Source organism: Neltuma alba, unplaced genomic scaffold, assembly GCF_004799145.2.
Source record: "Neltuma alba isolate B1F8T4 unplaced genomic scaffold, ASM479914v2 tig00011065_pilon, whole genome shotgun sequence".
Classification (NCBI taxonomy): Eukaryota; Viridiplantae; Streptophyta; class Magnoliopsida; order Fabales; family Fabaceae; genus Neltuma; species Neltuma alba.
In genome coordinates this window covers 100,960-119,365 of record NW_021635808.1, presented here as the reverse complement: position 1 = coordinate 119,365, position 18,406 = coordinate 100,960, and the positions used below count along the sequence as shown (strand labels likewise).

The 18,406-nt window shown below is 30.6% G+C and overlaps 3 protein-coding genes across 3 annotated transcripts; 1 reads left to right on the top strand and 2 right to left on the bottom strand.

The window, feature by feature from the left end:
• Positions 1–10: 10 nt before the first annotated feature.
• Positions 11–897, bottom strand: LOC114760994 (cysteine-rich repeat secretory protein 38-like). The gene is made up of 2 exons (XM_028950307.1): positions 406–897; positions 11–34 (listed from the first exon to the last, which is right to left on the bottom strand). Exons 1-2 carry the CDS (start codon positions 895–897, stop codon positions 11–13), a joined length of 516 nt encoding a protein of 171 aa, XP_028806140.1.
• Positions 898–4,329: 3,432 nt separating this feature from the next.
• LOC114761018 (NDR1/HIN1-like protein 26) lies at positions 4,330–5,313 on the bottom strand. The gene has a single exon (XM_028950330.1). The coding sequence runs from the start codon at positions 5,217–5,219 to the stop codon at positions 4,533–4,535; it is 687 nt and encodes a 228-aa protein (XP_028806163.1). The 5' UTR covers positions 5,220–5,313; the 3' UTR covers positions 4,330–4,532.
• Positions 5,314–12,200: 6,887 nt separating this feature from the next.
• Positions 12,201–14,661, top strand: LOC114761019 (uncharacterized). The gene is made up of 6 exons (XM_028950331.1): positions 12,201–12,284; positions 12,420–12,517; positions 12,656–12,796; positions 13,143–13,254; positions 14,129–14,351; positions 14,457–14,661. The coding sequence occupies exons 2-6, from the start codon at positions 12,497–12,499 to the stop codon at positions 14,512–14,514; spliced, it is 555 nt and encodes a 184-aa protein (XP_028806164.1). The 5' UTR covers positions 12,201–12,284; positions 12,420–12,496; the 3' UTR covers positions 14,515–14,661.
• Positions 14,662–18,406: the final 3,745 nt, after the last annotated feature.

Genomic DNA, 18,406 nt, shown 5'->3' with positions numbered 1-18,406 from the left:
ATTCCTATAATCATCCCTGCTTTGTTTGTTGCACCTGAATAAGGGATCATTTAAACAATCAAGCTCAAACAGATGGAGAATTATAACTTGATGCAATATTATCCATCGAAGTTACTTGAAACTGAAACACTTACTTTTTCCCCTTGTTGCAAATGAACCATTTGGATCAGGTTCACCATTATAAAATGCATATAATTCAAATCTTAAGTAGCAGCTACGACTTAGAACTCTAGCCCCGATTGAGGAATAACAACAAATAGGTAGATAACTTATCGCACTTTTCAAGCATGTACCACAATCACTTGCTGATAAATCTCTGGTGCATTGAACTAAGCCATGTATTGTTTTCCCTTCAAAGGGTGCCTCTCCAACAGCATACAAGTTAGAAGAAGCATTGAAAGATACCTTCTCAGTAAGACTATACAATAACCCATTGACCTCAGACTCAAACTCCTTGGGTTTTGAGATGTTCTGTTGATTATCAAATCCCAATTTGCCTGTGACATCCACTTTTCCGACGAAGTTCTTGCTGGAATATCGTAATTGGCAGTACTCTTCCCAAACAACTGCTTCTTCTGCTTGGGGACAGAGTTTAAGAATGTCTTGTGTTGCCGTGGCTATGCAGTCTTGGCATGTTTGATTTGGAACATAGTCAAGGCACATGAAGAGGGTATAAACTCTGACTGGGTTCTCTCCATAAGAGACATTGTAAGATTTGGAGATTGAAGCATTGGAGGATAGAGAACCGAGGATGTAGTTAAGGTTGTTCTGAAAGGAGCTTCCTTTGGTGTAATTACTACTTGTTGAACAATTTTTATACGGTGGATCAGCGAAGGAAACGCCTGAGAGGAAAAAAATAGTGCAGAGAAGAAGGAATAGCTTTGGAGAATCAACCATTTCTGCTAGTGACTACCAATCAAAAGACAAGAAAATCTGTTGAATGATATGATTAACTGATATAGAACTATGATTTAGGCAGCTTTTACTTATAAAAGTTTGAACTTGGCACCATCAACAAAAGTGGGAATGATTCAAACTGGAAGCGGATGTACTGTTTACCAGAGTTGAATTGGATTATTTAGTGTTTATCTATTAGTTTGAATTTTAACAGCGAACGAATTAAGCTCTTCAAAGAAGAAATTAATTTTTTTGTTGACTGTGACCATAACCTCCAATCACAGCTCTATAGTATAAACCAGTGCATTCCTGGTTACTTGATAAGCAAGATATAGTTTACCTGTAAATTTATAATGATATAGAAAACGCCTATTGTTTCAATACTAAGTTTGTCAGAACACTTGGGAAACAACTTGGCATTAATCATTAAAATGGATATTATCTATCAATCATCATCAATTATCAAGTATCAATTATAATATCAATAACAGTAAATATTATTGTTAATTTATTATTTTTGTTCTGTCATATCCAGGCCTTGTTTTCAGTTTTCTACTTTTGTGGCGCCTATAATTTTAAGCCATAAGAAGACAAGTTTCATAGCATATTTAACAGAGTATTTTATTTTGATCCATCTGTCTGCGTTTCTTGCTCACCGAAAAGCATCGTCAGATCCATCCATTGGAACAGATAATAATGCAGAAGAAAAGGATGACTTGGAGTCATATTGAATTAAATGACATAGAAGCAAAAGCTTAAGGGAGAATCCAGAAAGATACTTTTTAATTTCAAAATTCCAAATCTGTCTTATTCACTACACTTTAATAACAATTGATAATATTTGAAAAGCAAGTGAGAACAGAACACATTTTTATAATTGTTCATAATTTGAAATTTTGAAATTTTAGATGTATTTTTTTGAGATTTTTCTGAAAATTAAATTAATTTTATGAAAATGGTAGCTTTTGTTTTTGGGTGTTTGGTTGCCTTTTGGATTTTATTCTTCAACCTTGTGCGTTTCTATTCTAGTCAAAGGCATCTAACAAATAATTAAATCAAGAATTAACGTTTACAAATTGATTTGCAATTTTAAATGCAGTCATTATCACTAGCATAGAAAGATTATTATTAATAATGATTATATTTCTTAAAAATGGTGACAGGAAAATTACCTGTAATTAGTTATTAAAAAAATTACCTGTAATTAGTTATTAAAAAAATTAAACTTGACAATATAGAAACAGGCATAAGAGATATTCTTCATTGACATCAATTTAATATTTGATTTAAAATATTAAAATATAATTATAAAATATATTACCTAATGGGAAACCCCAATCTTCCCTCACCAACATTTAAATTCAGTAGTTAATTAAATTATAATCCCATGTGATGCAATTAATGAATTGTTTATGATAATTATTATATTAACTGGGATTAACTTATGTATTATTTACGTTGTTAAATAAGTTTTCTTTTTCAAAGTATATTATTATTATTCGTTGTGTCGTGTTATATTATTGATATTAAACTTAGAGGGTAAAGAGGAAAAAGAGATTTTATTGATTAATAAACAGAATGTACAACTACTGGGCCAGAGGACCAACCATATGCAGCCCATTAGCAATTGACATTTGATTATGGCCCATCTAGAATGGTTTATAAGTAGCTTTTTAATTATTCTTTATGGAATATAAAACAAATATGTGAGAAGAGTTTTATCTTGACTTAAATAAAATGTGCTTATAAGTGATTTCAAATACTAATTCAAACAAAGTCATAATCTAATAAGAATTATTTCTATTGAGAGTATTGCAACAACGCAAATTGAAATCACAATAACATGTCCCTTAATATGTAGTTTGGTTTATAGTACGCCCTCTGGTCCCTTAATTATGCAAGCAAGATCTCTTTTAAAAGAATGGGAAGATTAATACTACCTCCGATTTTTAATATAAAATCTTGTTTTATTTTTATTTTGCTTTTAAATATAAGATCACAACATACTTTGTCTCTCATATTTATTCATTTTTTTCCAGTATAGTCCTTTTAATAATGGTTATTCTAGCAAAAAAACTTTAATAAAGATATTTTATGAAAGACAGTACATATTTATTACAAATAACTAATTTAACTTATTTTCTTAATATACTCAAATTAGTTAGCTAATTCTTATATTTAGAGTCGGAGTTTTTTTTTTTGTGCTTATAGTTTGATTTGATTATAACTTAGTTTCTAGATTTTAACTCAGTGCAACTTAATTCCTATAATTTTGATTTTATTGAGGCTCGATTCATGAGCTTTAATTGGTACAGCCCAATCCATATGGTTTAGTCACTTAAGATATTAGTTCCGAGTTGCATTGAGTTAAATTTTGTGAATAGTTATTATCGAGTTAAAAGTGATGGTCAATGTGTTTATTTAATTTTTTTTTTCCTAATAATAATAACAGATTAGTTTTCCCTGAACAAGCATCCCGCGTTGGTTAGATGCAATTAACTTAGGTACGTACAATGGATGGGAGGAAAAAACTAGTTACGGCCAATCGTCATAAAACCAACTTACAGATACTCAATAAACGCGCAAAACGATTGTTTTTGTTATCTCTTTAATTTCCATGCATTATGTCTCACTAAGTAAGCAGAAGGAACACACACAGTTATCATGTTTACAAAGGGTGGAACACGCAAACTCATGCTAACAAAATTTAAGGAAGTGCTTATTATCAATTGAGCCAACACAACATCAACTACCTACTTATTGATTTTGAATCTTATAACACCTTCAATATATGAGAGAAATCGGTTAGGGCGTAAGTTATTACTGCCTCCAGTTCATAATACTACCTCATGTTCTAATTATAAGAGCCAGTTGACTAATTTGAGAATATTAAGAAAGTAAGTTGAGTTAGTTATTTGTCCTAAATAGGTGTTGTCTTTCCTAAAATATTCTTGCTAATCAAGTGTATTGACTAGAACTATCATTATTAGAATGACTACTTTGGAAAAAAATGTATAAATATGAGAGACAAAGTGGATTGGAGTATTATATTTAGGACTAAAATAAAAATCAAACAAGATCTTATATTAAGGACCGGAGGTAGTATAAAATTTGGTTGACTTATTTAGGTAGATTAAAAAAGTTTGTTGAATTAGTTACCGGTAATAATTAGGTGTTGTCTTACCTAAAATACCATTGCTAATCTTATGTATTAATTAGAACTACCATTTGATAAAATATTTAACATGTGCAATATTATAAGAACTACTTTAAAAAGTAGATAAATATGGTAGATAAAATGGATTAAGTATTATATTTAGAACCAAATTGAATGTCAAAATCAAATTAATGACCGGAGGTGGTACTGTATAATATTATCCAAAATTTGAGCAAATTAATGTAACAAAAAAGAAATCTAGCAAATGCATGAGATTATAAACAAACACTCTTTCATTGTATAACTATAAAGTCAAATTTCAGTCAACAATACAAACAGACTAATGAACTGAAAATTCAAGTCAATAATCAATACATAATTACGAGCAAATGTAAAATTGACAAAATAATTTTTTAAAAAATAAAAGGAAAGAAAGAAGATGCTCTCTCTCACGTGCAAACCAACGCCCCCAAACATGTCAAGAGAAATAAACGGGACATCTCTTATCTTTGTACGTACTCAATATGTTCCCGTCGGGGCCCACACCCACGTCACAATTTGCATGCATCCGATGGGTCTTACTTTGCCACGTTGCCACCTTAAACTTAATCGTGGACGTCAATTCCACACGGAAGACCACACTCCCGTGAGCCCTATCGTTCAGAAACTCCGCCCAGCGCTGGCTAGTCACCGTCAACGTTGCTCCGCTCAAAACGCCGTGCACCTCCGTCGTGTTCTTCGGCTCCTGGGAAAACGGAAACAGCAACGGCATCGTTCCGATATTCTGATCCCTGTAATACACCGTCCCGTCCATGGCCTCATACTCAATCTCCATACGCTGGTTGGAGTTTCGGGCCGTGACGAAGAACGTTATCTCGGCGTTCTGGAATCCGGATTCTTGACCCAGACCCGGAACAGAGAAGTCGTGGATATAGAATCTGGGTCGGTGCGGGCGGAGGCTTAGCCATAAGATGAAGGCGATGAGACCTACAATGGCGAGAAGGCTTAAGAAAATACTGCAGAGGACTTTGGAGACGCGCGTGGTGAGGCTGTCTTGGACGCGCTGCACGTAGTAGCGGGCCGTATGGTGGCGGCGAAGGGGTTTGGATTGGTTGGCGGGGGTTTGTTGGTAGTGAATGGGTACGTGGGTGTCGTCGCCGCGCATTGTACCTTCCGGCGAGGGGCGTCGGGAAGCTTAGAAGTTGCAATGTTGGATTGGAACAGAAGCATCTGGTGGAACATTATATTTATGTAGTGAAGATTGAAGAAGAAGAAGAAGAAGGTGGGGGAGGAGAGTGAAGATGAAGTTGAGAACTTTAAGGATGTTTGAAGAAGAAAGAAAAGAATAAGCTTTGTTGGAGATTAAAGCGGTGTATTCTGGGTAATGAGCTGCATGCTTTGCTAAGACAACTCTCTTTTCCAATCCAATAGTTGCACGAATCCACAGGGTCGGGCCTGCAAATACCAGACAGATTAGTAACCAATGGCTGTTTGCTTTTCTGTCAAAGTATTTTAAGATCTATTTTATAATATAAATTATATTATTTTCAGTTTTTAATATAAGATTTTATTTGATTTTTATTTTGGTTTTAAATATAAGATCCCAATTCACTTTGTCTCTCATATTTATATATTTTTTTCAAGATAGTCCGTCTAATAATAGTAGTTCGAGCTCATACACTTGTAAGGATATTTAGGAAAGATAACACATATTTATTACAAATAACTAACTCAACTTATTTTCTTAATCTCTTCAAATTTATCAACCAACTTTTATAATTAGGACCGGAGGTAGTATTATAAATTAAATCTTATATTTAAGATTGAATGGAGTATTTTTTTATTTTTATTACTCAAGTCAAAATAAAACTTCTATCATTTTTAAAATTATGAATTTTGTCTTTCACCTAGACACTCCTAAATCCATATAGCTTTTTGGTCGCGATAATTTGATTTTAGAAAGAAGAGGTAGTTGGGGAATTCGTGTTTAGGTGTATTATTTTTCTTCCAAATTATTGATATTAGTTATCCCTATTAAAGGGAGCTTTGTTTTATATACCTAAATCATAGATAGGTTAACAGTAGCGACACTAGGTTATTAATTGTGACTTTATGCAATATTTATCTATTTAACTATGAACCTAGACCTACGAAAATGCTTATAGTTCTAGCTCTATAAACCCAAAAAAGAGAGAGAGAGAGAGAGAGAACAAAGAGAAGTAAAGTCGGCTAGAATAAGGTATAAAGGTTTCGTACCATGTCTGCTGGGAAAAGCATATACGAATACTCAATAAACAGGGCATTTATTTTCTGTGTTTTTGGTGACAACAGGGCATGCGCTTTTAGCATTATTGTTCATTTTTGAAACCTCATATACCACCTTGACGATTTTTTTTGTTTAAAGACACATGCACCTTTATATTAGAATTAATCTCGATAAAGACACTAAATACATGTACATCTTTTAATAAAAATTTAAATTTTAGTTTGTCAAGTTGTGAAAGATTAGCTTTGAACCCAACCATCATTAGTTTCCAACTTTACAAGTTATCACCTAAACTGGACCCAAAACTGATTGGGCTGAGCCCAGCATTAAGACCCAATTCATAAAAACCCAGTCGTTTACTTCCAGTTAAAATAAAAAAAAAGTATAGCCGGAAAATTGTTTAAAAAAATTTCTTGACTTGAAAGGGGAAAAAAGGAAACATATACCAGATGATAAAAAAATACTGGTTGCAAATCCTGTGTCGTGGGCGTCTTTCGACCATGTAGTTTTTTGTACTAAATATTTAATTTCTAGTAATTGAAATGATAATTAGTGAATTATAACTTAAAGTAAAAAAATTTAATTCAAATTTTAGATGGCTAAACTTGATTGAGATTTATATTTCTCAAAAAGAAAATAATTCAAAATGTATCTTTTAGGCCAATCTGTTGTGCTGGCCTGTTTAAATCTATATAAATTGAGGGTTAGGCCTCTCAAAAATATATTCTTTCGGTCTTTAATGTTGAACTTAATTGATAAGTTAATATTGGTATTACATGTAAGATCTATTTTTCATATTTATTAATTTTTTAAATTATTTTAATTGATACTCTCTTAACTATAATCAAGTAGAAGTGAGAGAGAAGATCTTAAAAAAGATGGTTATGATGTTTTAAAAAAATATGCCATATTTCTTATAATTAACTAATTTATCTAACTTTCTTAATCTAATTAAATTAATTAAATAAATTTTATATTAAGGAATGGAGGAATAATATGTTTTTTTTCTCGGTCATAACAATACTAAGTAGATTTTTAGGTCCAGTCCTTTTAAAAGGCCATTAAGGGCCAACCCTCATTTAAACAGAACCAATTACAGTGCTTATCATTTTAATAAGCAATCTAAGCTTATCAAATCTAGACCTTTCAGATTTCACTTGAATCATCTAGATTTAATTTTTTTTATTTTTATTCATTCAAAATAATTATTTTAATAGGTATAGAATATAAAATAAAAATAATCTCTTAACTTTCATTTTTTTTAAAAAAAAATGTTTCTATGTAAAAATAATTAATTAAAAACTTAAAACCTAGATCATTCAAATAATATGTTGTCATTTTTATAGATTATTTTATTTAAAATTGTTTTAGTTTATCAAAAACATTGTTTTAATTAATCTTTTATAAAGTACATGCAAAATTACCAAGATACATATGCAATAATAAATTATTTTTTATTGACAAGTCTTCACTAAAAAGTTATATGGAACATAGATCAATTTTCAATTCTTTCAAGAATTATAACTAGTATTATTACTATTTTAATTGATGAATAAAAAATCAGACTAAATACTAAACCGATTGAGGTATTTAAGGGTTAATTGGTCGGACTGGAATCAGTTAGGAGTCAAACTGGTCATATCAAAATAATATAATTTAATTAAAAATAACAAAATATAATAACATTAATAATCACTAATAAAATCACTAATAAAAAATACAAAGAAATATAATAATAATTTGACTGTAATAATAATAAAGTACAACAACATTGAGAACTTTGATCTTTAACATTTATCCATAACTAAATTAATAATTACTGATATTAAAATTATCATTAAAATTCATTTAAATTTACAGTGACTAAGATATTCATCACAGGTTCATACCAATTTTTGTATGTTCAATACCAATTTAATGACAAAACCAAACTAGTGAACCAACTAATTTGGTCCGGTTTTTTTTACTGAGATTTTAATCACTACCATATTTAATGATTAGCTTTTAACATTGTTTGATGCATCGAAGGAAGTATATAAATTCCCTTCTTCCGACTAGTATTTAGGCTATCATTTGTGCCCGTAACTAGTGGCATGATTTTACATATATGGATAATCTATATTTATTTTCTTATTACTCTTATTTATGCTTTTTTTTCCCCACAAACACATAATAATTATATTTGTTTATATTTTCAGTCTAAGATATCCGTATGACTCTTTTGTAAACAGGAAGTAATCAAAACGATAGCTGAATGTAGATGAAATATAAAATCAAACGAAAAATCTAAAATTTAAATTTAAGATACTTATTATGAATTATTTTTAAATAATTGATATCGATATTATGTTAAATTCAAGTAAGATTTAAATTTTGAAAAGGGAAGTTACTGATAGCCTATCTTGTCTTTTTCATAGATTCCAGATCGTGCATTTGAGTTTGAGGATTCTAAAAATTAGACATATATAAATATATAAATATATAAATATAATATATATATATATATATATATATATATCAGACCTTGCCTAAAACCTCCGAAAATTCAAGTAAGTTTTTTCTAATATTCTGCTAATTTAATTTACTATTGAAAATATTTATGTCACTTTGAAGTTTATTTGAGAAATAAATATATATTCAATAAGTCATATATTTTCAAATTAATTGCCGATCAATCCAATTTAAAAAAGCATAAAATTCAGATTAATTGTTCTATCGAGATCAGTTCCAAATATATAATGGACATTGAATTTGGACGATGATCATGAACCCACAAAAATCTACCATGTAAAAGAGCAGTTCATTCAACAATCTTCTGATCAGCAAACTACATTTTTGTATGGAAATAATCAATATATGAAACCTACGGTAACCTTATAAATTCATGAAATATATTATATATACTGAACTATTTCATTTGTATTGTCATAGTATTTATTGGTGATATATATATACTCCTTCTGTTTTTAATATAAAATCTAATTTGAGAGTTTATGCTGATCTCATATGTAAAACCCATTTCAAGTGTTTATCAATTTTTTTCAAATTAACCCCATTGATATTCTCTCAATAATAATCAAGTCAAAGAAGGAGAAAACAAATTAAGCAGTATGATTAGGGTCTTTTATATAAAAAAAAATATATTACATTAACTAATTTAATTAACTAATATCTTTAATTTACTGAGAGTAGTTAATTAGGTCTTAGATTAACAATCCAAAGTGTATATTCTATGGTTGCTTTTCCACACGAATTGAACTTTCTTTTCTTTTTGTGAAAAAAGGATTTCTCTTGTTTTGTTATTGAGACTTATTTACTTGAATGCACAATTCAAAGAATAAGCTAAAATAGCAGCGATAAATTATAAGATTCTTCATATAAAATGACTAAATGGGTGTTTGCAATAGGAAAAAGGTATAAAAATACCATTAAATATACTAAACATCATATCAGTACCAGTGAAAAGTAAAAACCCAAATCAGAACAGGAGTACTAATTTGACATTTCCAAATGTAGCCAAAAGACAAGTTTGCCCTCATAAATTGACAAAAAGAAAGACAATGCAGAAAGCAAGTTAGTGTAATTTATTTATATAAAAATGTTGTTAATTGATATGAAAGAGTTGTCAATACATCAAACAAGAGGGTAGCATGGGATTTGACTAAGTTTTCTAATTGGTTTGTTATGTAATGAAGTTCACTGATTACTTGTTGTCAATATATATAAAATTATTGTCAATCTATTTGGAAGAGCTCTCAATGGCCATAACTAGTTAGCAGCGCCAGCATGTGATATGCCTAATTATGTCAATTGGTTTGCCTTGTAATAAATTTTTCTAATTACTTATAAAAGTAGTGTTAATCTAGTTAGAAAAATTGTCAATAAATAGAAAAGTATTGTTAATGTAACTAACAAAGTTGTAATGAATTTTCCTTATTATTTATTGTCAATACATATAAAAGTAATGTTAATCTAGTTAGAAAAATTGTCAACACGACTAATTAAAATACCAACAAGTTGTTGGTTGAGGTGGTAACGGCCTCACCCTTGTAAGGAAGAGAGCACAAGTTTGAATCTCAAAAAGCGTATTTGTTTGAAGGAATATTCTTTAACCGCTCTAAACCTGAAAGGAATTAGTCTCGAGTCCAATATGACCTAGGGATCCCTTGTTTCATCTAGAAAAAATAAATGAATGAGACCATTCCTTCAAAGCTATTTACAACTTTTGCTTGTTTACAATGCTGTATAACAATTCACTGCATCCCATTATTTACTCACCATCACAATCTTGCAGCTGATAAACACTTTTTCCAATTATAAAAATTGTTAAAATGAATTAATAGAGTCCCTCCTCTATTTCGGATGGTAGAAAGCCAGGTGGATTCCCCATCCATTATTGTGATACTTGGACTTTTGGTCCATTACCAGTAGCAGTGGCATGGGATGCTTGTGGGAGAGAGAAATAGAGCGGGCGATGAAAAGAGAGAATAGAAGGAAGAATCAGAGAGGACACTATAGTAATTCAACAACATTCAAAAATCCCAATTTGATATCTGGATACTGATTTGGGATAAGTGGAACTGGAGTCACTGATATGGGATGTTCATATTTTAAAATTATTTATTTGATATTTTCCCTTTGTAATATCCTAAAAGCATTTTAAAATATTTTCATCCAAATCAAGATAAAAATCATAATTTGGTTTCTATCCAAACACCTCTAAATTAGATAAAACTATAATTTTTAGGAGATTCTCATTAATTTTAAAAACTTAACAAATATTATGGCAAAGAAAAAAAAACTTTACAAATAATTCTGCCAAACGTTTTTATGAAGATAACTTATCATTTTGAGTTATTTCGTTACTTCATTAACGGAGCATAATATATTATTAATAAAAAGGAATCCTTAAGCTTTATTTAAGGTTATATATATAAATCAATAAATAGCAAATCAATAACGAGCGAGCTATTTTCGTAGAAATATAAAAATTTAAGAGAGTATATTGTAAATTTCTTAAAAATAAAAAATTATATCCACACAGCACGAGTCAAAAGAAATATGAAGAGCCAAACAATAATACTACCTATGGTTCTTAATATTATAAAAATTAGTTGATGACTAAATTTGATTCTAAATATAAGATCTTAATTTACTATCTTTCTTTCTTTCTTTCTTTTCCAAAATATCTATGTTAGTTATAGGAGATTCTCATCAAAGGATATTATTCTATTGTACATGATTAAAGAGAATAGTTTAGACATACTAACCCATATTAGTAATAAATAACCAATATAACTAATTTTTTTTAATATTCTCAAATATATTATCTAATTTTTACACTAAATATAGCAGGTAATCTTCCTGTTCTTAACATGAGATCTAATTGAGAAATTGCTGTTGGTCCTATATATATAAAACATATTTCATATGTTTATCAATTTTTTTTCAATTAATCTTATTGATATTCTCCCAACAGTAATCAAGTAGAAAATGGAGAGAAAGAATTAAGAAAGATGGTTATGTTAGCTAATTCAACTAACATCTTTAATCTATTCAAATTAGTTAATTACATTTTATATCAAGATTAAGGAGATTATTGCTTAATTATTACATAAGCTTCAAACTTCCTACGATATATGGGTATATATTTTTGCCGAATATATGGGTATCTTATCGAGAGAGAGAGAGAAGGGATGGTTAAGGTCAATATAATAGCTGGATTTTCTTGAGCACAGGGCTGAAAACATATATAAAAAAATCATATAAAAGGGAAAGCCATCATCAGCATCTGAAACTTCCAACCTTGTGCCGCAGATCTTTTTGTTTCTTTGTGAACCTCACATGATGATGCTTTGCCCTCTCTTTGCCTACCTTCCATATTTCCCTCTCCTCTCTTTGTTTCTTCTGATTTGAAGACTCTGAGAGAGCAACGAAGCAGACGAAGCAGAGAGATTATCCTCTGTAAGCCCATTTTCAGTTTTATATTCCATGTTCCACTTTGATTCTAGTGTTTGTTTATTCCTATGTTAATTTCTGTCTTGCTTTTTTTGCCTGAATTTTCACAAAGCTTTGACCTTTCGGGTGGGGTCTAATCAGGTGGTGGGTAGTCTCTGCCCCATTCGGTACGCAACGACATTGGCACTAAACCCTCCAAAGACTCATCTCCTTTCTAAATGGCTGGAATTCCAGTATTGGTAAGAATTCCATTTCTGGGTTTGTTATTTTTATTCTTTCTTATTCTGGGTGGTTTAGCTTCGTCTTCTTCTTCTTCTTCTTATCCTTCTTCTTCTTCCACTCTTCTCATCCAATCTTTCCTTTGATTTGTTTTCCAGAACATGAATTCTGGATCTGAACCATTTGATGAATCAGAACCAAAAATATCGATTTTAGACAGCGACAGCTTCGTGATAGATATGGAAGCATTTTCTTCTGCCAACACCAACAAAGATAGTAATTCAAATCCCAGAATCACAGTGAGTTCTTCCTCTTGATTTCTCAGAAGCCAAAGTTCTGTGATTATTTTTGTTTTTGACAGATGTTCAAACAGAATTCTGTTGTGTTACAGTGAGGCAAACCTCGTCAGTTCTATTATTAGTAGCATTTATTACTGCAAACTTGAAGCTTCAGCGTCACTTCAATGGCATTTATTAAACACATACTGCACATAGAGATTTCAGAGCATGAATGAATTGATGTGGAGTATTCCATTAGGAACTGGGCCTACTTAATTATTCATAGTATCATATTTCAAGTATAATAATATATTTGTGGTAATCATTGTAATTCAGAATAAATTTGGGTTATTTACAATGAAATCAGTTGCAGAGGAGTGTTTCGAGGAAAGGGTGGAGCGACAAGAAGGTTAATGTCCCAGCTGCTGCGCTTCTTGATTGGGATGCTGTCCCTTCTGCATGCTCTTCCTCACCCAAAGGTTCGATTTTGCTTATGCATACTCATAGAAGCTAATTGAAGTTTTAAATTTATTCCGTGTCTTATATTTATTATTTTTGAGATAAGGTGCTTAAATATAATTAAAGTATCACGAAGGCGCATTCAAGACCTATAGGTTTTTCTTGCTCTTATTTGTCTTAAAAGTTTATTTTTTTTAACATAAATACTCTGGCAGTTCTCCGCTATTAAGTTGACTATTAAATTATGTAGTTTAACTGGTATCTTTAGTGGTCAAACTTAACAGGGATAATGGTTTAAAATAAAAATACTAGGAAATAAGATTTTTAAAACTAATAAGAGTAAAAAAAAATCATAAATGTCCGACATTCCTTCATAAATACTTTCAGGAGATTTAAGCAATTTATCCCATTATTTTTTTGGGACTAATTTTTTTAATTTATATATAGATATATAGTCTAATGTTACATGCAGATATTTTAAAGAGATCAGGTCACATTTATTATAATTAACAAATATAATTGAATTTTTTAATCTACTTAAATTAGTTTAGTTGCCTTTGTATTATTGATGAGAAGGAGTATATTATTGTTGTTAATGTTATTATTTGAAAGTCAAGAGTAAAATGGAAGGTAGCTAGGAGAAGGAAGGAAACCTATAAGGCCAGGGCCAGGTGAGAGGCAGGTGGTTGAAGTTAGTTAGTTTGGGGTTGAAAAATAGAGAACCCAGACACTTGAACTTAAGGAAGGAACCTACCATTTGAATGTGTCATTATACAGAACAGTTTAGCTGTCTGACATTGGAATATGATCATCCACGAGCATAAATGAATTAGTTTGGCGACAGTTTGGAATAGTTTATTGATATATATCGGCTTGTACATGTTTGTGGTATAGGGTGTTGTAATGTGGCCGGCACGCCGGAAAAGATGGTGGCTCCGGTGGTGGGGTCGGCCAATAATTACGGCAGCCCACGGTTTCATCATCAGATTACGGTAATGACGGCCACCGCCATGATGGGTGAAGCCAAAAGCAAAAGCATGGATCGCAGAAACAGTTTCAAACGCTCTTCCAACTGGGGCCTTGATCCCAAGAAGGTTCTTCTTTTCTTTGCCACTTTGTAAGTTTCAATACCCGTGATCAATAATTAATAATTAATTAATCAATTGAGTAGTTATTAATGTTAATTATTCTGCGTGTTTAACTTAATTTCTGGAATTAATAGGTCAAGCATCGGATCAATTTTGCTGATATACTTAACCTTCATGGTGAGCTATGACTGAGATTATTTGCTTAATTATGCTATGGAGCTTCTTCAACTTGAGTGCTGCTTCTTATATTCCAACTTACAACGGTTGGGTTATTGCTAACATTCTTGTAATTATTTTGATATTTTGAGTAGGGACGTGTTAAAGCTGTTATCAAGATCCATTATTTAACTTTTTTACATGCTTGTCTAATATTTTCTCTTTTTCTGATCTAGTTATTTGTATTTTTATATTGTAAAAGCCCTTTAATTTTCACTATGATCAACGCTGATTAATTTTTCTGATCTAATTATTATATATATACAATCAAATTGTAATTTCAAAAGTCAACAACAAGTTCTTTTGTGACATCAAAAATAATTAAATGAAGTTAAACCATGGGTCTTGAAAAATTCTCTGAAATGAGGAAGTTTGAACTTACAATTTAAAGCAACATGCTGAGTTAAATTCCGCCTCATCTCCTCATCTAATATACTACTCCGGTCCTTAATATAAGACCTATTTAACTAATTTGATTAGATTAAGGAAGTTAGGTAAATTAGTTAATTATAAGAAATGTGACACGTTTTTCTTAAAATACCATAATCATCTTTCTTAATACCACATCTTCCTCTTCTACTTGATTATAGTTGAGGGAGTATCCATAGGGGTAATTTAGAAAAAATTGATAAATATGAGAAATGAGTCTTATATTTAGGACTAAAACCAACTCAATAATTGGGTCCTATATTAAGGACCGGAGGAATATATCATTAAAAATAGGAAAAGATTATGCCAATGGTCTTATAGCTTAATGACATGTAAGCTCTTTTTGTAATTGGGGGTTCATAGGTTTGATCCCATTTATAACCTTAAGCGATTAGTGTCTGCCACTTTAACTCCAAGAAAAAAAAGGAAAAGAATCTTTATTGAATATCATGAATGGAAAAACATGGCATGGAAGAGAATTACTTTAAAGATATTGATTTTTGTGCAAGAAATGGATGGGAAGGCTTATAGTGGAGGATGATTAGAATGTCACTCATATATTTATATATAGATGTTTGTTGTAGGTCTCTCCTATAAGTTGGACCTTACCTTCCATGGCCTCTGTAAATCATTGTCTTTGTATAGAACGCTTTGCTGATATATGGAGGTTTTAAACCAAATGAAGTTATAATGAAAATATAGTGTAAGTGCCATTCATGTGGGAAAAGAAGAACCAGAATCATGAGAGAGCTATATATATATATATATATATATATATATATATATATATATATATAGTGTAAAAAGTGATATATTGCGTAGACAATAGGCAAAAATGCATGCGCGGTTTAAAGCTTCCATTACTTTCTGCTAAAAATGGTGCAGCTAAGTCCATGAGTGCTTTCTCTAGACATCGAGTGTTACTGTGTTTGGAACCCTTTCGGAGTAGACTAGGTTTTCAAGGATTTAGGTTAATTAATTTTTCATATACATTTCCAATGTAAAGCTGTGTTCTGTGATTGAAACCCGCAGTTTTGTTTTGGATTTCTTCCTATACCTTACTGCGTTTCAAATCTAATACTCCTCCGGTCCTAATTATAAGACCCAATTGACTTATTTGAGGAGATTAAGGAAGTAAGTTAAGTTGGTTATTTATAATAAATAAATGTTGTCATTCCTAAAATATCCTTGCTAATTAAGTATATTGGCTAAAACTATCATTATTAGAAGGATTATCTTGGAAAAAAATGCATAAATATAAGAGACAAAATGGATTGGGGTCTTATAATTATGACCAAATAAAAAGTCAAATAGAGTCTTATAATAAGGATCGGAGGAGTACAATAGTACTACCTTCCTCCTTAATATAAAAATTTGCCTGGGATTTGATTTAGTATTAAATATAAAATCTTCGATTTATTTTATCTCTTAAATTTATAATTTTCCCTCTCAAAATGTCCTATTAATTTTAGAGATACTCACGAAGGAAGAGTTCTAATAAACATGATTAAATATAGTAGTTTAGTAAATTCAACATATACTATTATAAATAACGAATTTAATTATTTTTTTTAACATTCCTAAATTGTTTATTTATCTCTTATATTGAGAATCGAAAGTAGTTTTTCACATTATAACAATTGACTTAATTTAAATTTCTAAAAGGACAGTAGAATAATCTTATGGAATGAGTATATCAATATTTAATACAAAGAATATTTACAATTAGGTTTTAAGGAAGGAATTTGATTGCTCTAAAATTCATTGCCAACTAAAGAATGCAAATACAAATTTTAGGATAGGAAATGATAATAGGTTTATGCTGATTACTTATTATTAGGATTTCTTGATAATTAAATTTTTGGATTGGATCATGATAATTCTCCTTATTCAATACTTTTACTAGTAGCTGTGTTGTTTATATGAATATGTTTAATAAAAATTTATAAAAAGTCGCACTTACAGACACATGTTTTGATCTCCAGCACAAGTGCTACTATTTTGCCAGCTTACACTATTACGTAGGGTGGGCACCTCCATCTAAACTAATGTTCTAAATTTTTGTTGGAAAAGCGTCATGTTTTGGGCATATTGAAACAAGAGGGGGCTCGAATAGAAAGAAAATTATATACCTGTTCAAATTTGTTCAAAGTAAGTGGTTAAATTATAATAAGATAAGGTGTTTAAATATTCCGAAAATATCCTTAAAAGAGTATCCAGCTCCTATAATTGTTTTTTCCCCCCTCTATGTCTTGAAATTTATTTTCACAGCATTTCTATCATGATTAAATTTGATCATTAAAAACACTAATTAACGGTTTAATTGGTGTTTTTATGATCAAATTTAATAACAAATAACGGTTCATGACAGAAATACTACAAAAATAAATTCTTAAGGCATATAAGAGCAACAAAACTTCAATTGTTGGGCGCTCCTCTGTGAATGTTTTTTAGATATTTAAGCATTTTATCCCTATTATAATTTATCTATGGTGTGTGTGTTGCATTCTATTAGGTACTTTAATTTGATTTTTAATTACGAAACAAGTTGTGGTGAATTTAATAACAGACTGACATTACATGGCACTTCGCAAACCATTGATTAAAATTAATGGTGAACATTTTGGTCAAACTACAGTACGCCAAAGTAAAATAAAAATGGAAAATTTTCGTTGGCCTCCTCTAAAAAGATTTAATTTTCAACGGCCTCATAAGATTCTGAAACTTCATTTCAACACTTTTGGCCAAAATAAAATTAAATGTCATAGGTGAAAATATAATTATACCCTTACATTATGCTTTTTTTCCCAAAAAGATGAACCTTGCCAGAACTCCGATGGCTAGCCGGCCGGCTAGAGCTCCAACCCGCCAGACCTTTAGCCATTGGTGGCTAGTCACTGAGCTCCTTTGGTCAATTTTTTTTTTTTATATAAATAAGGTGGCTAGGGGGGTTTTGTGCCTATGACCCCTTAGCACACTAAAATAAGCCATCCAATCTATTTAGTTAAATTATATAAAAAAATATATGTAACAAAATAAATGTGAATGTCTATGGGTAAATCAACAACTGAAATAACCATAATTTGCGTTTAGCTCATCGCCATCACATGGTTTTTGGACCGCGGCTCAGAAATATGGGTATGGGCCAACGCTCTCTTATGGAAAAATCACCTCACTCTTTTTGGAAAAACTACTAATGGGCAAAATGATTAGTTACGAATCTTTGCATTGCCACCTTTCTGCAAGGCGTTGGGCCAGAAAATTAATGGAAGGAAAACTGTCCTAAACTTCGATTGCTCAAAGAATGTCCATTATTTTTCTTTAGATAGCATGAAAAGTGTTTGTAAAAAATATTTTTTTACAAATCGAGATAAACTTTTTTATATATTTACTTCATATACCGTAAAATGACTTCTGAAATCATAGTTCAGTTTTTACA